General features: G+C 37.4%; 1 protein-coding gene across 3 annotated transcripts in view; it reads left to right on the forward strand.

The window, feature by feature from the left end:
- Positions 1-14,680, forward strand: part of runx2b (RUNX family transcription factor 2b) — a 51,937-nt gene extending 37,257 nt beyond the window's left edge. The window contains exons 6-9 of one of the 3 annotated variants that reach the window (XM_056269305.1): positions 4,992-5,063; positions 6,640-6,813; positions 8,625-8,814; positions 13,874-14,062. In XM_056269305.1, coding sequence (XP_056125280.1) covers positions 4,992-5,063; positions 6,640-6,813; positions 8,625-8,814; positions 13,874-13,910 — 473 coding nt within the window. In that variant the 3' untranslated portion in view covers positions 13,911-14,062. Of the gene's footprint in view, positions 1-4,991; positions 5,064-6,639; positions 6,814-8,624; positions 8,815-13,873 lie in introns of all 3 variants that reach the window. The other 2 variants (XM_056269303.1, XM_056269304.1) reach the window with 2 other exon arrangements.
- Positions 14,681-20,034: the final 5,354 nt, after the last annotated feature.

Raw genomic sequence — 20,034 nt, forward strand, 5'->3', positions numbered from 1 at the left:
ACAGACTCATAGCTAAAAACCTACCCACTACTATTACAGCATCTGGTGATCTATTTATAATACGATCTCAGTGCCTTATCACTAGGTGGCGATAGTGAAGCCTAAAAGGTGAGGATGTAGTAGAAGAAGAGCGGTACTAGTAATGATGGTTGCGTCCGAAATCGCATACTAGGTACTTATTTTGAACAAGTACTTAACGACCGCTAAAAAAGTATTTTCTATAGTATGAATGTGTGTAGTATGAATGTAATTCGGTCCTACCATGTGACCTACCAGCGTCAGTGTTACTTCACTGCCATTCACAAATCCTCTCCCGTGGCCTCATGGGAGAGTAAAGTGTCCATCGTATGCACACTTCAGAATCTCACCGAAAGTAGGTCGCCCGGGTACTTTTTGCCTATACTCTTTTAGTAATGTGAATTCAGACATACCTTTTTTTTTTTTACTTTTGCGTTTTATTTATTTAGTAGACATTTGGCATTTTGATTGCATCTCCCTGCAAGTCGCAGTTTAATTGACACTGACTGTGTCCTAAATTCATCAGTTCCTGTGTCCATTGCTCATTGCCATCGGAATTCGTTATATTATCGGATCATCAGTGTTTGTTTAGATTTCCTTGTCCAAACAGCCTTTCATGCTGTTCTTCGAATAGTCCAAAAACCCTTGGATCATATATTTCACACTCATTTCATTTTTTTTTTCATCAATTGTTCTTGGATCAGTTGATGTGGCCATATAGACTCCCCTGTCATCAAAGGAAGCCTGAAAACAGGAATTACTCCATTATAATTCTCTTTGCTCTGTGATTCTCAACCTGAGATAAGATCTGTGTCAGCTGGAGACTGGGCCACATCCCACAGGGCCATTTAAACATCTGGAATGAATGTGTTAGCGCTTCCGCTCTGTGATTGGACAGGGAAGTGCTAGCTATCGAAAATCTCACTCCTCTGGCTGGGGGATGACAGGAATTTTGGGGACTTTCCCTCCAGCAGTGATTTCATCTGGTTTCCTGGCTCTCTTAAATACATCTCCTCATACAGATGATGTCCTTGTGCTCATTCCTTTACTGAATGTCACTAAGTTATATTCGGGATCCTGAAAGTGTCATGAAGCCCCAATTTCAGCAGGGGTGAGTTCTCAATACAATTTAGAAAAATGCTCTTAAAAAGTAGGCATGGAAATCTGTGTTCCAGCCACTGATTATCAAATTAAAACAGCATCAAAACCACAAGAATACATGCATATCAATAAATAGGTTTGCATTTGTATTCCTCATTGCTTTTCAGGATAATTTTGACATTATTATACCATTGATTTCATTTACACTCACAAGTAGTGTTGTCAAGGTACCAACATTTCAGTAGTCGGTACCAATACAAGTAATTTTTTGCGGTTCTCCGTACCAATTTCGGTACCGGAGCAAAAAACGTTGAATTAAGAACTTATTTTTGTCCCTTTTTTGTCTCGCCTCTTGGTTATCACTGTCAATCACCTCAGTTTCCAATTCAATCGCGCATTTAAATACGGCTGTCACTTTGCAGTGCACTTAGCAGCATGAATAACTAAACTTCTATTCAGATTGCAAGAGAAGAAGCCTCCCTTTATCATCACTAAGGCTGTCAATCTCTAAAGCACAAGCTTACTGAATTCTGCTATCTTTATAATACAAAAGCTGTTTTAATTGTACAATGAATCTCTTATTTACATTGTTTACACTGCTCACGTTGAACAAAACAAAACCTTGTGCATTTTTAAGTGGATTCTAACTAATCGCTACTGACTAGCCCCTCTGATAGGCCATTGCGTTCATGCACTCAACAGAAATGATTGTGATTGGCTACAATGCTCAACACTTGTAAAAACACGCCGTAAATAGAAATCTTTGACGCTCAGAGAGCGTTCAAACAAACACGAACGAGAGCGTTTGAAAACAGGCGTCTATCAGCGGGTACTCAATATACCCGCTAGGCTACTACTGGTACTGCAAAAATGCTGATACTTTTTTTAAATACCGGAACATCTGACAACCCTCTTCACAAGTAATTTGTAATGTTGAGACTACCGCCGTAGCGGTAGAAGCAAATTGTCTTCCATCATACGTAACTAATGTCTCAAAATCATGTTTTAGTGCTTAATTTTTGTCATTTTTAAGCCTAGCCATTATATTTTAGCATTCACATTTTTATTGATTTAGAAATAGAGAGAGGACAGGAATTGGTGGGAAGAAGAGGAAGAAACAAAAGCAGGAAATGTTCCAAACACGACCCAACATGCACTACCCACTAGGCCAAAGTTTCTTCTTCTTTTTTTTTTTTAAGATAATTTGTCATAGCTTTTCACATAATTGTGAGGGAGAGACCATTATTTAGTTATCAACTATATTTGATCAGATGTTCTTCATTCAAAGCTGACTTCCAGTGTCAGCTGCCCTGAGGCAACCTGTTGAGCTCAACAGTACAAAAGTACTTGTGATCTCTTTAACACTCGTTCCTGGTTTTGTATTTTATCCACACCATTGGGATTGAACCTAAAACCTTTGTGTTAGCAGCCCAGATTGTTAACCACTTGGCTGCCCCCACCCCCAAGAGATACTTCTTGGGCGAGCAAATGTAACCAGATACATTATCCAAACTAAGGTGGCTACATATTCTCCATGGACAGAATCAAAAACAAGCCACTTAACATTCCAGAACTCTTGCTGAAAATTCCCATTGTTTGCAAATCCAAATCCATCTCTGGTGTACCCATTACCTGTATGTGGTCTTATTGTAACTTCTGCACTGGTGATTTTTAAAAAATCTAAATATCACCCCTTGCAAATCTGTCTTCAGGGTGGCTTTGCAAGTACGGATGCACATTGAACACTCGAAATTTACTGGTGATCAGAGTCCGCCGTCTCTCCGAGCGCAGAACATTGTGTTTTATATCAATCTCTGTGAAATACAGCCGCACAAAGCACATCTTTGTCCATTTTATTTCCCCAGCAGGATTTATGTCAGGTCCAATGTCTGGATTCAGCTTGTCACAAGAAATTATAGCAGACAAATTGGCTTTGTGTGAAAAGGTATGGTTTGCTCAAATGCTGCACTTCCTGGGAGGTTGAGTTATGCTAGCTTTTAGCTTTTACATGTGTCACATTGCTTGCGAGTTCAAAGGCGGAGTGCAATGCAACAATGTCCTGAAGTTACACTCAGTCAAGCTAATGATTTTTCCATTAGCTGTAACGTTTTCATTGAGGCGAAATACTTTATTATTGTTTCTCTATAGTTTTTTGTGCTTCTACAGAAGACATGCGTGAAATTAAAGATGATGTGTGTAATTTCTGCACCATTTGGGGAACCAAATGGAAATAATGGATGAATGTTTTCAAACTGGTTTTTCAAACACTTTTTGAGCTTTAGTCTGTAAAACACACTGCAAAAAAGAATGTTCTTACTCTATTTTTCGTGTTTTTTATAGTACAAATATCTACACTGCAAAAATATGATTTTTGTCCCTCAGTATTTGTGTCTTGTTTTCTATTACAAATATCTAAATAATCTTAAATCAAGATGCATTTCACTGAGAAAGACTTAGAAAAATGAATGACTTAGTTTCTGAAAACTGTAAATACTAGGTAAGACAAATAATCTTGTTTTCCCTTTGAAATAAATGTATTTTTCTTACCCCACTGACAGATGGATTTACTCACTTAAAGTCATTTTGCTCCTCAAGCAAATGTTTCTTCTGTAAAAAAAAAAAAGTTGCTGCCTTAAATTTTTAAGTACAATCAACTCGGATGTTTAAGTAATTTCAACTTAAATTACATTAAACTGACTTAAAAAATGAATCTTGTATAACTTGAAAATTGCTTAGCTTATTTTGATGAGTTAAAGCAATGTAAAAACATACGTTGTCATAACTTATTAATCATAGAATTTTTACAGTGTATGACTTACAGTTGTCTTTGCATATTAAGATAGAAGAAACGATTTTAAGATTTAAACTGAACACACTTCATAGTTCATAGTTTATAGACATACTAAAGCACTTTAATGATTTGATTATGAAACTGCATGTTCTGAGTGTGTTTGCTGCTTCTCTTTGTTCTCCTGGCACAGGTCGGTTAGTCGAGATATAGAGGTAGATCGCTCTTTCGGTGCCAACTGGAGCGCTGCCAACTCCAGCAGGAGTTTTTCTCTTTCTCCTGTTTGATATTTACTTTACGGCCTTCTCAGAAAAAAACGGCTGCAGTCTGAGGGAGACACTGGACCATTTTAATGTGGAAAAAGGGGCTAGTTGTGTATTAGGCCGCGCTGCTGTCTTATCCCTCTTCTAATTTGCCGAGAATAGACTTGAGGCTATATGGACTCTTAAACGCTCCTGTTATAGCTTTCCAGAAAGGTGCTGGCCAGTGTCATCATGCATCCTATACAGAGGAAGCACATGCGGTCTTGTATTATAAGCGTTTCGTCTTGTCTGGGAAGGTTGAGTGTTTAATGTGTGCCAACAGAATGTTATTATATGCCAAGCATAGCACTTCATTGTCGAAGCCAAATCCCCGCCCTGATGGGGCAGATTAATAGATGATATTTTAAGAACATGTAATATGTAATATTTGATTTTTTTTTATGGAAATTAAATTAGATTCGGTTTGACTCCATATGGCAGAGTCACGGTAAATTGTGGCTTGAAAGACTCAAATGCCATGGGGCATAATGAAAGCTCTTATAAAGAGGGGAAATGGAACACCTGTCTCATAGTCAAACGTATGCCATACATGTACATCATAGATTGGCTAACGTTTTAATGCTAGGAGATATAATCAAGAAGACCCACTAAAAACTTTTTGGAGTGCAGGCTGATAGGTCCTTTACATGCAATCTGCAAGCAATCACATCATTAGCGCAAGGAATAAGCTGATTGGCCTCTGCTGATCCTGCAGCCAATGAGATTGCTTGCTCAACATTTAAATAGTCTGGTTCATTGTTTTCTGTATGCTATTCCTGCAGGGCGCTATCAGAGTTCCCCTGAAACCCTCCACCTCCCCCAGCTCCACCTGCCTAGATCTGCTATGGATTTATGTATGTCTATTTATGCAGCAGCATATCTTACATGCTCACATCAGCACGTCTGTGTATCTTTTAGCAGTAGCAAGTCCATACTTACTCTGCAGCAGCAGTGTAGCAGATCTAGTCGACTAAATACATTAACATTGCCATATTCAATAGCATGCTAAAATTATTCAGAGAGTTGCCATGATTTAAATATTTCCACCGAAATCTTCTCCATGAACTATCAGTTAATAGTTATACTAAGCAAATTTAATTAAAATATGTATATAATTGCTTACTATGTAGTGTCTAGGGTCTAGGTCTAATTGCATATATAATATTTCATTTAAAAATATTATATGCAAATAGGGCATTTTCTAATTGGCCCTATTTTCTTTCCCTCATAGGGCCCTATCATACACCCGGTGCAATGCAGCTCCAGGCGCGACGCAAGTGTATTTTGCTAGTTTCAGCCCGATGCAGTTATCATTTTCACGTCCTGCGCCACGTTGTTTAAATAGCAAATGCATTTGCGCCCATGGGCGTGCTGGCCTGAAAACGTGGTGTATTCAGGCGCATTGTTGGTGCGTTGCTATTTTGAGGCAACTGAAATAGACTAAGAGAAAAGACTCTAGAGTCAATGGCGCAATATTTTTTTTGTTATTTAAAGAGCGCGTTAGTAATGTGAGGCTATAGGCGGGTCCACAACGCGCGTACACTCTGCTTATTACACACACAGGGACGCCCAGCAGCACACAAACTAGCCAAATATTAAAAATAAAAGGATTACAATGTAAAAGATTAATATTGCGTACATAAATATATGGTGGAATCCAGCTTGTCCCGTAGATGGTCTGCTTGCGTGCTTTAACCTCGCGCACGAGCAGATCTGTTTCCTCTCTGGAGACGCGTTCAGTCTTTCCGCTTGCAAATTCCACCATGTAAATGGCACATTACCTTACATAACATTTTTGCACATTACGCCAAAAACACACCCATTACTCATTAAGAGCATAAAGACAACCCTTTTAGATCATGCGCCGGATGCGCCGACCATTTTTCCCGTCGTTATACTAGCAAAAGTGGATTCGGACACGCCCTAAGTGCACTTGCGCCGTGCGCTTTAGACCATGCACTTAGATCGTTAAAATAGGGCCCTTAGTGTCTATGGTGGTTACAGCCCTGGTGCATAATAAAACAAATTGGACTTGTTATGATAATAATAATGAAAACCAGATAATTGAACATCATTACATTGCTCTTTTAATAACTGAAATTTTTACTTTTAACACTTAAGTAATTACATTAAAAAGAATTTGTTACATTTAGGGTAAGTGCAAATGTGGTTAATTAATTTCTCAAATTATCTTTATCCATAGTATGTGAGTCTTGAGTCATATTCAAAAGAACCAGTTCATAAGAATCATTTGTTCGTAAATCGGACTACATGATGTAGGTTTGTTTTTACATGCAGCCCCTGAGGAGCAGAAGTGCGAGTAACTGTGCTGTAATATGCAAAACACTTGTGGTGTATCTTGTCAGAAATATATAAATACAAGTTATTATGTGGTGGTCAGTTTTATTGATGGCAGTATATTGATTGCAGGGCACAGGCCGAAGCTGGATGACTCTCCGAAGGCCGGACTGTTCTCCGACCGTCTCAGTGAACTCGAGCGTATCCGGCAGACCACCATGAGGGTTACCGTGCCAACACAAACACCACGGCCCTCGCTTAGTAGCCCCAACTCCTTCACACCTCAGGGCCAGACGCAGATCACAGGTATGAGATAGAAACACACTGCGTATTCTATTCTTATCTATTCTATTCAGAAAGATGCAGCTGACTCCACATTTAAAGAAGTGACAGCAAAAACAATTACAGTATATCACTCTTATTAGATGTTAAAATATATATACAGTATATTAGGGCTGCCAAATCGATTAATCGCATGTAACATAAAAGTATATGTAACATATGTATATGTATATATACTCAATATACTCACTCACAGACGTGTGTGTGTGTGTGTGTGCGCGTGCGTGTGTGCGTGCGTGTGTGTCATCCCCACAGCCACAGGACAATTGGTTTTGAGAATGGATGAATGGATATAATATTTAATTATTTACATTTATGCATTTGGCAGATGCTTTTAACCAAGTCAACTTGCATTCAAGGTATATGCGTTGCTAGCAGCATGCTCTATTGTTTGAACTATAGGTATACAGGACATATATGTTTGTTTGTTTTTTATTTGTTTTTGTTTGTTTGATTTGTTTATTTTAAATGTCCTTGTAATTTACAGATGTGCACATATTTCTTAAGTTCCTGTTTTATTGGTATGATCTGCACACAAAACCACATGAATGAGGTCAAGTATCCTTTGAGTCACCACTAACCTGTCAGTCACAATTGTTGTTTGCTTTATTCGAATCATCACTTGCAGCAATTATATTTACTCACCCACCCAAGCATTTCAGCATATATGGTGTGTGTGTGTGTGTCACTGTTAGTGTCTATTCGTCTAAGCTGAAATCGCACACTGCAACATGATGGACAAGTGGAAACCGCGTGTGGACAGCCTAGGGCAGAAGTTGTGTCACTGTGAGAGAACAGGATATCACCTGTCCTTAATTACTGCTCGGAGAGCGCATGTCCTGTACTCTGGGTCCTGTTACTGTACTGCGCCAAAGCCAAGGGACTGAATCCCAGAAGAAATGCACTGTACCTTGTTGACTCTAGCAATTATATGCCTGCTTTTATTTAAACTGATACTTGGCATGACCGAGAGCTTGAACTATGAGGCATGAAATATGTCAGCTCAGACAAACATTTGTGAATGCATTCATTTAAATAATTTACCCAAGGGATCATATTGTATTTGTTCAGTACACAAGGCATGGGACAGACAGACAAATATAAATAGATCAAGAATTGCAATTTTCAGTTTAATTAAATTAATGACAAGATGTACTGATTAATTAAAGGGTTAGTTCACTAAAAATGAAAATTATGTCATTATTTACTCACCACTCAACTCATATGGATTAGTTTTACGATTTCTTTATGAACTTTTTGCAGTGACAAAGTGTCAGTTGCATAGCTGTCTATGGAGGGACAGAAATCTCTCAATTTCATTTAAAATATCTCCATTTGTGTTTTAAAAATGAACAAAAGTCTTACGGGTTTGGAACGACATGAGGGTGAGTAAATGATGATAGAATTTTCATTTTTGTGCTATCCCTTTAATTGTATATATCAGTGTTTGGTGAGAACCCTCCCCAGATGAAGATTAGTAAGATGAGTAAATCATTGAATAGACATTACAAAATTAGCTTTAGAAGTCACCATATTGTTTATTTCCATATCACTGAACATAAGCCTGTCAAAAAAAGTGCATGGACTTTTTCCTCACAATGGAAGTCAATGGGAACCGAAACTTTTAAGTTACCAACTTTCTTTAAAATATCTTATTTTGTGTTCCACAGAAGTCATACAGGTTTGGAATGACATGAGGAGTAAATGACGACAGAATTTTCATTTTTGGGTGAGCTGTCCTTTTAATTTGACCTGTTCTCTGTTTGTACCTTTAGATCCACGCCAGGCTCAATCTTCCCCACCTTGGTCATACGACCAGACGTACCCGTCGTACCTGAGTCCCATGGCCTCCCCGTCTGTGCACTCCACCACTCCGCTGTCGTCCAGCCGGGCCACAGGGCTGCCCTCCATCAGCGATGTGCCCAGACGCCTTCCAGGTAACCTCCAGCCTCTGACCCACAGCAGGTGCGCCCCCTACCCCTCGCGTCCAACACTGCAGTGGGCAGGGGGGTGGGCATGTGTGTTACGGTGATTTGCACATTTAGGAGATTTGGGGTTTGTGTGAATTAAGCACCTTTTGATTAAGCACCTTTGAAAGATATTTGGAAATTAAGGGGTGCATTTACTTAAAAATCTGACATTTTTAAGAGATATTAATGACAAATCTTTCTAAATCTTAAATTGCATTTACCGCCTGTCATCAGAAAAATGGCTCAGAATTTTGTGAATGAGCCGCATTCAAGCCTCATTTGCATAAGAAATAAGCATGTTTGTGCTGAAAAGAATTAGAGTAACTCATGGCTCAGAACTATTTCAATGAATTTTGCACCAAGCAGAATTGCCAAAATAGTTACTGTTTTCAAACAGGTTTCCAGAAAACTGCCATTCATTTTGAGGGAAATCAGTCTATCAATGTCTTATTTATTGTCTCCACATAAGATTTAAGTATTTTAGCATTAAGAAAAAGAAAAAAAAAACTTTACCTTTTAACTTTTCTTCTTTTTTTTTTACTGCTGATCTGAAATAGTAAACTATTTGTAAATTATAACAGATTATTATAACTAGCAGCCCTTGACACAACGCAAAAAAAAAAACTTGTATTCAGTGTTATTTTAATATAATATATATATGCTATTATAGTTTTTATTAATATTTTGAACTAACTTTTGTTTTTATATTTTAATTTTGTCATTTTGCAATGTGCTTTTGTCATTTTTTTGCACTTGGTTTCACGGTTAGTGAAAAAGATTCTGGTTTTTGCACTGAAATTTACACAAAAGTGTTGTAAATTCACTCCTAGATTTGTTGGATGAAAGTTTAATCAGATTAATGAGAAACACACATGAACCTAAAAAAACACACAAAAAAAACAATCGGGGCTTCGTTTTGGTAGGGCTATTTTCTGAAATTATCATTTTTCTGTAATGGTCTGTCAATCATATTAAACAAATTATAGCTTTAAATTTCAAAGTCATAATTCGTTAGAAACAAAATCTCAAATTCGCTAGATTTTTATTAGGTAATGGTCCTGTAGATTCGTAAACGGAGCCAGTTTTAAAATTGGACGGCGCCATGAGTGTATTTTTAAAACTCGGGGGAAGCGGGGAAAAAAGGTTTCCTTAGCTCCTCTTTCCATGACTTTGATCCTGCGTAGTATATCGTTAATAACAGACCAAGACATAATAACAGGCCAGTGGCGGGCAAATAAAGCCGCTTTATAGCGCTACGCTTCCCAGAGAACCTTTGGGGAATGGAAGGACACTCGGTGCCCGAGTTGCACCCCATAAGATAGTTTGTCCTTGTGTGCCTTACAACACACCCAGATAACCCTTGAAAGAATAAATGTAGACAGACAAGTTTCCATTTCCAAACACCTGTTTGAATCAGTGCCAGGTGAATGTTTTCATTCGCTGTCATTTACCTCCATACTACACCCTCACCCATTCCTGAGAACCTGGATAGGCTTAAAGTGATTAAAGAAGAATCTCCCTCACCTGAGTGCTGGCTGGCAGGTTCTGAAGGCCTGCCACCCGCCTGTCACGTTTAATTAATTTAGGTATATCATTCTTTCATGTGATGCTGGCGCATGTGAGCTTTTGTTAATAATAGCTTTGATGTCACATAAGGACAGGGCTCTTTAATGTTTCCCACAACTTAACTGTAAGAGTAACACTGCAAATATTTGTTGTTGATGTCTTTTGCAAGATATAAAACACTTCAGGTGTATTAGTCTTTTAACACTGCAAGTGTGTGTTTGTGTTGGTGATAATATACTTCCGTACTCAAGGGGGCGATAGAGTTACCTTCATGTATGTGCCCATTTAAAGGATTTTTGGATTTAAATACCAAAAAAACACTAGAACAATGTTATGTATTTTGTTGACTTAGATAATCCCAAATGTTTCCAACAATGTTTAAATCCAGAGAAATCCGCTATTTTAACGAGTGTGACAGCCCGTGTCATTGCGTTGCCTGTCGATGACGTCATATCCACGTTACCCTCAAATTCCGTAGAAACCATGGAAACACCAAAGACGCTTTAATATATTATGTGTTTTATTAGACAGGTGAGCAACTGTTTGGATACCATTATTGACAAAAAAACGAATCATTGTTATATTGCTCAACACTGTTAGTGTTATTGTTTGAATCTCTTGTTTTCTTGATTTACCCGCCACAATGTCTGTAGTCTGTACTATGCATCAGAGACAACACTTTTTTGTTAACATATAGCAAAATCAGTAATACAGCATTTTCTCTAACGTACAATATATTTTAAAATGAATTGCATGCCATTTAGCAACACAAGTCATCCAGCTTTTATTAATATGATATTCTAATCTATCGATCTAGCTTACTGCAATGTGCAACAAGTAGAGTAATAACATAACTTTCAACACATAAAAGCTCCTTCGTTGGACTCGAGACCGCTCTGCTCCCACGGCTCTCAGCTTTGCCCTGCTTCATACCACACTAATACTAATAAAACTTTAATACATTAGCTCATCCATGAACATGGTTTCTGCCTGAGTCCCGTCGGATTGCTTTCCATCGGCTGTGGAGGAGAAGACAGCAACTCCCATGATGCCACACTCGTTCACGGCGTCATTCAGCTACATCTTTGTTATCGTTTTGAATAAGCGACCTAGCGGCGAAACTTACATACTGTGCCTTTAAACTTGGGTAATTGTGTTATTATTCAGATCAACATATCAGTTTTAAAGGTAAAGTTTGTATTCTTTTTTGTGTCACAAATGCCACCAAGCAGAATTGCAAAAATATTAAGAGGTTTCTAGAATATTGCCATTAATGACTTTAACATTTCCCTTTTACTATCTTTTTTTTAAAACTGCTGCATGATAGTAAAGACAAAAGCTGTAAAAAAGTTATTTTAGTATTACTTATATACTTTTATAGTTGTTATAGTTTCAAAAATCAGTGTTTATGTTTATATTTAAAATTTGATTTGAATTTTTATTATTTTTTTTTATATATTTTTAAAACTCAGTAATTGTACTACTTCAACTTAAACTTTTAAGTTTTTAAGTAGTTTCAGTTTAGGTTAAGTTTTAAGTTTAAGCTTTTAAGTACTTTAAAGTTTTTTATCTAATATTTAGATTTTATTTTATTATTATCATTAACCAAATGTTTTAATAGTTTTAGTTAATGATAAGAACACTAGTTGCATTATGAATTGAGGTCTGATTCATTTTCAAAAAATAATACATGAAATCGATCTCGAAGCATGTGTTGTTCACATACTTGCCTGTCAAGTTTAGAATGTTAGAGGCTTAGATTTTGTATTATATCAAATAAAAGGATAAAAACTACTGCACTGTGTTGTATGGTGACATCATACCTCATGTAGACATGACTTAAACTTAATAACCCATAATTGTTTGGTTCACCTGAAACTAATCACTCTTGCCAAATAAATCATTAGTTTTACAGACATAGCATCTGTTTTCAAGACCAGCGCCATCTCGTCTATGGATTTTAGGTGACTAGCACCAGAGATTGTATGTAAATAACTTTTTTCGCTTTTATCATATGGCGTTGTATTCAGAGCACAGGCTGTCTGTACAGCCCGGGGTGAGAGAAGCATAATCGTCAGCCGCTCAAACCAGAGATTTTGAATATAAAAGAAAAAGGGGTTGGGTGTAGAGGGGAAAGGAGACACTGCTAGCATTAGCGACAAGCCGTGACTCCGCAAATCGCCCACATTTAACCATGCCACCCAGTCGGCCCACAGGCGCAGACATGGTGACAAGAAAGACGCCGTGTGATTTATGAAAACAGCCCCGCGCCAGGGAGGCGAGGCCGTTTCTTTTTGTTCCTTTACCCCTTGGCACTAGCGCTATAGCTACAGACCATTAGTGGTTTCTGATTTTTGGAGAGAAATAAAGAATATGTTAAGGACAGAAGGGCAGATGGACAGTTTTTGCCTGGGTTTATAATGCTGAAGATACCAGAAGCCCACAACAGTGCAGACGTCTGTCTCTCTCGCTACGATGCTGCTTCGCGCCCCTCTAAATGTTTCCAAATGTGTGACCGATTATGCATCCCGGTTGCGTTTTATGTGCGGCAGCCAAGTGATGCAGATACACACACACACACACACACACACACACACACACACACTTTTATATGCACAGAAACAATTTAAACATGCACACAGAATACAGAGGCATATAAATAGCCTGGAGACACAAATGAACTGAGACATATAACCGCACACATGAATACACATACACATGAACTTGTCTGTGACAAAGAGGAAAAACCACAATGAAGTTAAACCAACTAATCGATAAACTGTTCTCGTCTGTGCGTCGGTAATTTAAAGTTAATGGTTGGTTTTTAATAGCTACATTCTGTCATTTAAATGTAGTTTTACTTTTTATTTAAATACAACATTTTTATGGTTTCAATAAATTTATATGAATATATATATATATATATATACACACACACACACACACATATATATATATATATACACAGTATATATATCAGGATTATTTGATTTGAAGTTAAGAACAGCATTTCTTTCAAATATAAACCTTTTGTAAGATTATACATGTCTTTACTGTAACTTTTGATCAATTTAATCCTCGCTGAATAAAAGTATTAAAAAAGTATTTTCACTAATAATACAAATTGTTTGTTGAGCACCAAATCGGCGTATTAAAATTATTTCTGAAGGATGATGCGACACTTAAATCTAGAGTAATGGCTGTTTATTTCATTATAATAAATTTCATTATTACTTACTGTGAGCATAAGATACTTCTTTTCAAAAACATTTAAATATATATACACAGTTTGTGTGTGTAAATGTGTATACATACAGCTTAATTCACACTGAACTCCTTTAGCACTTGCTCAAACTGGATTGAATAGTTCAATGAAGAAAAATTCAATACACACAATTATTGTGTTGTCATGTTATTTAACGCTGTCACTTCTGTCTTCGATAGTGTTCATCCTGCTTTGAAAGTAACCTCAACATTTGTTTCTATAGGTTCGACAGATTTGAGTCCTTTTCCTGGCCAGTTTGAACGTCAGTTTCCCGGTTTCTCCTCGCTCACCGAGAGCCGGTTCTCCAGTCCCAGAATGCACTACCCGACGACCTTCACGTACACGCCCACCCCGGTCACCACGGGAATGTCTCTCGGTAGCGCTCATTACCACACTTACCTTCCGCCACCGTACCCCGGCTCCACGCAGAGCCAAAGCGGACCCTTCCAGAGCAGCAGCACTCCTTATCTCTACTACGGGGCCTCCTCTGGCTCCTACCAGTTCTCCATGGTTCCAGGAGGAGACCGATCGCCCACTCGCATGATGCCGCCTTGTACTAGCGCATCCACGGGAACCAGCCTGGTCAATCCCAACCTCCCGGTCCAGGCTGATGGAGGCGGGGGGGTGGAGGGAGACGGTAGTCATAGCAACTCCCCCACTCTGCTTAATCCTGCTGGTAGAATGGACGAAGGCGTGTGGCGGCCATATTGACCGGACAATGACGTGAGCGTTGAACCTCCAAACGAACGGCACGGTTTTAAAGCACAAACCTTACTAGGATCTCGCTGAGCTACTTTCCCTGGCTGACACGAGTATTTATGAGCCTGTTGAAAGGGAAGTATTTTTTTACACTACATTGAACTTTGTTGTTGTAATGCATTGTTCTGGACTTTTTGACCTCTGGGAATCATTGTCATAGGCAGGAGAATTTCGAATTGAAGGAATAGAGATGGGTCGAGTATTTCATTAGCATCATGTTATTATTTACTTGTCTTGGCATGGTTTTAATATATCATTTTAAAGCACTGAACATCATTTGTATGACAGTTTGTGATCAAAATCTCTTTGTTGTGCTTTTTTAACTTAAGCTTGTAAGTTATACGTATTTGATAAAAGGATTTACAGTAACTTATGAAGCCATAGATTAATAATTAATGTATTTGGAACATAGGGGGAATATTTTTGTAAAGCATCTATGTTTAATTAATGCAACTAATTTAGGGTAATTTAAATTCATGTGCCTTAATTGATCACACAGAGTTGTATGTTTAAGTCGAATGCGTTTAAAACGAAATAGGGTCTCTGTGTCTAAGTACACTACATTTGTATGCAGTTAATATCGCTTGGTACCAAATGATCTATCGCTGTTTGAAAGCTATAAACCAAAGAAACAGCCATGGATGCTCAAAAGTGTTTGCCAATGTGCTAGATCAAGCTTTCTTTCAGTAACGTGCATGTGCTGGGATCATTTATTTAGCTTCTATGTTGCTTCGTCAAAAGTCTGGGAAAGGTTTCCAGTGAGGGGAATATTGAAGGTTATATTCTTTTCCCGATAACTAGAGTGGTTCATATGCCCAAAAAAGAGGGGTAGTACACTTATGGCACTATATTACCCATTGCAGAAAATGCAGCTGGAGTAAATCCCAGTATTATTATTATTTGCTATGAATTTTAATGCAGGCTAAATTTACACTACCATTCAAAGCTTGGGTTCAGTAAGTTTTTTCTAATATATTAATACTTTTATTCAGCAAGGAGGCATTAAATTGATAAAAAATGACAGTAAAGACTTTAATAATGGTACAAAAGATTTCGATTTCAAAAAAATGCTGTTCTTTTAAACTTTCTATTCTATATTAAAAAAAATCTGATAAAAGAAATGTATCATGGTTTCCACAAAAATATTAAGCAGCACAACTGTTTTCAACATTGATATTCATAAGAACTCTTTCTTGAGTAACAAATCAGCACATTAGAACAAAGACTTTAGGGCCCGGTTTCACAGACAGGGCTTAGATTAAACCAGGATTAGGTCTTAGTTCAATTAGGACATTTAAGTTTTTTATGAACGTGCCTTAAAAAAACATTATTGGTGTGCATCTTAAGACAAAACAATGGTACTAACCTATTTTAAGATATGTCAGTGCAAGTTGCTTTCAGTTAAAACAGCTCAAATATTATTTTTAGTCTGAGACTAGACTTAACCCTTGTCTGTGAAACCGGGTGTAAATATAAAAAGAAGGTGCACTCATATTACTATGAATGGGAGAAAGTGCAAAGCACAATAATGGTGGAATAAGTCCTGCCTCCTGAATAAAACAGCCAATCGGCAATTGCTAAAGTCATTGCTTCACTGCAGCTGCCGTTAGAAGCTCTGCTTAGCTCTGCTAAAACAGTTGTTGTCAAATTTCATTGGCGATTTCAAATATGAAATTTAATCGTAAGCTCTGTTCAACAGCTTTGGAGAATTTGATGTTTCCCCATTCAAAGAGATAGGAGCTGCACTTGCATGACTGAATTAGCTGCATGAGAGGCGTTTCAAAGATGGCCGCCGAGTGAAATGACTTGCCTGAAAGTGACTTTGATTAGAAATTTCTTACCAACCCCAATCTTTTGGATGGTAATGTAGCTAAATTTTATTCCATGGACGGTACATTGTCAATTTAGCTAATGAAAATGTTCATTATCAGGTTATACATGTGCAAATTAACTTTATATAATTTCAGAGTATTAGTATTCCTTTAGTTTATCCATCATCGACGGATTGACTTACCCAACTGCAATAGTGTACCAGAGTTATATTTATCTAGTGCCTTACAGTTGGAACTATACAGACCTCAACACACAACTGAAAGCTTTCCTCAAAGCAGTGCTTTAAATAAAATATGGCTTGTAAAGCCCATATTTAAGCAATTAAAAAACCAAAAGCTCTTAGCTTGGGCAGGATGTGTTTCTGTCCTTATTTACCTGAACATTGGTCCAGTATTGCATCTCTGGAAGGACTGGTCATGGTTTATTTTCAAGGCCCGGTTCAGCATTTCTGGTCCCTCCGTCATCCTGACGGAGACACTGCTTCAAATCAGGGCGTCTGCCTATAAATTTAAATAGCTGTGAGTGTGTACGAAATGTTTACATCGTTCAAAGACCATGTTGTATATTACAGGAGGTAAATACACCACCCGAGTTGTGTTGAATTATTATCTCATTCCTTCTTTTGTAAATTAGTATTTATCTGACAGGTTAACTGAGGGCAATTTGTAGCAAATTTGTCTCTGGTTCTTGCATGCTTTGTTTCCTTTGCACATCTGTGTTTTCTTCCCTGTGAATCCTGTTCTCTTTTATCCACGGATAGAAAAAGGGTTTAAGGGGGAAATTATCATGACAACAGTGAAAGAAATTGGCTTTTTTTTTATTGTTGTATGTTGATTATAATAGTTTTCTTTGTAAGAGAAATAAAAAGAGATTTTGCAATGATTTCGTCGGTCTCAAACGTAGTATTCTATCATAGTTTCCTGGCATTACTGTGTTCCTCTTTAAATATATCATCTCAGTCATTAAACTTTCTCCTCCATCTCTTTTCTCCAGTTTGACATTGATTAAAAGTCACATTGGGGCTTTAGGGAAGACTAATGGCCAGAAGTCCATGCGCCGGGTTGTTCCATTTACATACAGTTTCATTGCCTTATCAATGAACCTTGAAGATACCTGGCCGGAGATGAAAGCTGGGAAGCGGCTCAGGGTTTGTGCACTACTGTAGAACGCACTGACTTGGACAAAAGTCTGGATCAACATTTGCTTTGGATGGTCCTGGAAGCACAGCTGGCCTCAGTGCTCCGTTCGTCTCTCTGGTATTGATGTCTGTTAAATTGGGGCTGTTACACATTGCTTGAAGACATAATCAGAGAGTGATCCATCTCCATTTAAACCAGGAGCCTTCCTGGGATTTCCATGAATGTGAACTGAGTGGGAAAAGCACGCTTCAGGTTCACACTTTAGATGTTCAGATACAGCCAGTAAATATTGAGCCAGAGAGCACAGGGTCCTTAATCTGAGTGGGCAACAAAGAAATTGTTCTGAATGTTTTAAATGGACCCAAATTAGATTTTAAATCCCAGATTTTCAATGTGCTCCAGACTTTTGGACCCCGCTGTATGTTATTAAATGCAGTGGAGTGAAATCTGAAGTAATGTTGGGTGTGTTAAATATTTGGGAATGTACTGTACAGTACCTGATACTGTTATATTGTTCTTGGACAAGCAAAATTCCCCCAGATTTTCCCTTTGATATCAATCTTTCAATTATTGTCTTACTAAGTGAGAAACACTGAAAGAGAGAGAGAGAGAGAGAGAGAGAGAGAGAGAGAGAGAGAGAGAGAGAGAGAGAGAGAGAGAGAGAGAGAGAGAGAGAGAGAGAGAGAGACATTCCACCCACAACAAACCAGTCAGCACCTCTGTGTCAAACAACTGAAAGTCTGTAAACGGTTTGGGTTTGAAAGGGCCCACTAAATGCATTCTACTAATATGGCCCCCAGTACTGCAAAAAATGTATTATCTTAATCATTACTTCTGTCTTTCCATTAGAAATGTCTAAACATATTAAAATAACTTTAAACAAAAGCATACACTACCAGTCAAAAGTTTGGAATAATTAAGAGGTTCACCTATAAGCCCCATTTATATGATCAAAAATACAGTAAAAACAGTATTATTGTGCAATATTAGTGCATTGTTGTTATATTTGAACAGATTTTAAACATAATTTATTCCTGTGATGCAAAGCTGAATCTTCAGCATCACAGTCTTTAGTGTCACATGATCCTTCAGAAATCATTCTAATATGCTGATTTGGTGCTCAAGAAACATGATTATTATTATTAAAGCAGAAACCGTTGTGCTGTCTAATATTTTTGGGATACACTACCGTGATACACTATACCATTCAAAACTTTGGGGTGAGATTTTTAAAAAAAAAAAGAAAGAAAAGAAATTAATACTTTTGAGTCAGTTGAGTCTATTGATCAAAAAGAACAAGAGACATTAATAATGTGACAAACTAATTCTATTTCAAATAAATGTTGTTCATTTGAACTTTTTCATCAAAAGAATCTAGAAAAAGGGTATCACAGCTTAAAATATTATGCAACGAAAACTTCAACATTGAAGTCCATCAATACAACATTGATAATAATAAGAACCATTATTAATAGCTGAGCACCAACAATAACCGAGCACCAAATCAGCATATCGTGTGACACTGAAGACTGGAGCAATGATGCTGAAAATTCATAAATTGCATATTAAAATATATATTTAATCAAACATCGGCCTTGGTGAATATAAGATGCTTCTTTCATTTAATGACTTCTTAATTATTCCAAAATTGACCTGAAAAGCAAGATAAAATATTAAGTAAATATATGATGTTCCTTTTTCCTATTTCCTATTACCACCACAAAGTAGTTTTTAAAGACTTTTTGTCACAATTTATTGACATTTATGCTTAAAACCAGATTTAAAATCTAGATAAATATTATTTGAATAATCCCTCTACCTGAAACGCTTAAATTTAAAGTTTTGTTGGTGTAATCTAATGTATTTAGTGATTCAGTATGTCAAATAATACTGCTGACTTGAATTAAATCAATTCAATTTGATTTCTTTAAAGAAGCTAGACAATTTCTGTAAGATGATTCTTAATCAATACGTGTGTGAAACAAGCAGAATCATGTTGTTTTTCACATTGCTCAGCATGAGCTCTGTGCTGTTCTTCAGCAATTACTAATTCATATAATCTTATATGAGAGTGTAAAGGCTCCTCACTAATCCAAATAGGAATCATAATCATTGCATAAAAGATAAAGTAACTTTTTTGAGCATGACCTCTATAAAGTTGTCCTCAGACAGTTCCAAGGTCAGAGTGCTTTTAAATGTGGCATATTTAAGAAAAATCCGAGCAGTTTTGGTAACATTACGCTCAAACCCACCATACGATAGTCAAGGTAGTTGTGGCCCAATCACCTCTGATATCAGTACCATGGACAGCTACCAGAAGAACAATAGATCTCATTGTTAAATCTATATGTTTGTGCCAAGAGGCTCGACTTATCTTCTATCTAACTTGTCAAAGGCCGTCCAATAAAAGTGAGCGTCTCAGTGAAGATCGACTTGCATATGATGGACAGAGTTCAGCAGCATGCCAAATATTCATGCAAAACTGCTTTTTTCCATAGGGTTGAGCCAAACACTAAAATGTGAAATATTTGGAAAAGAAACTCCATCTTGAGTCTCAGCCAGTCACAGAGGAGCAAAGACATGTTTCTCGTCAAAGAAACGGCCCTATAAACCTTTTGAGGGTGACTGAGTGTTAATTGAGAACTAATGAACT

The sequence above is a fragment of the Rhinichthys klamathensis genome, unplaced genomic scaffold (assembly GCF_029890125.1).
Source record: "Rhinichthys klamathensis goyatoka isolate OS25496 unplaced genomic scaffold, OSU_Roscu_1.1 h1tg000281l_1, whole genome shotgun sequence".
Classification (NCBI taxonomy): domain Eukaryota; kingdom Metazoa; phylum Chordata; class Actinopteri; order Cypriniformes; family Leuciscidae; genus Rhinichthys; species Rhinichthys klamathensis.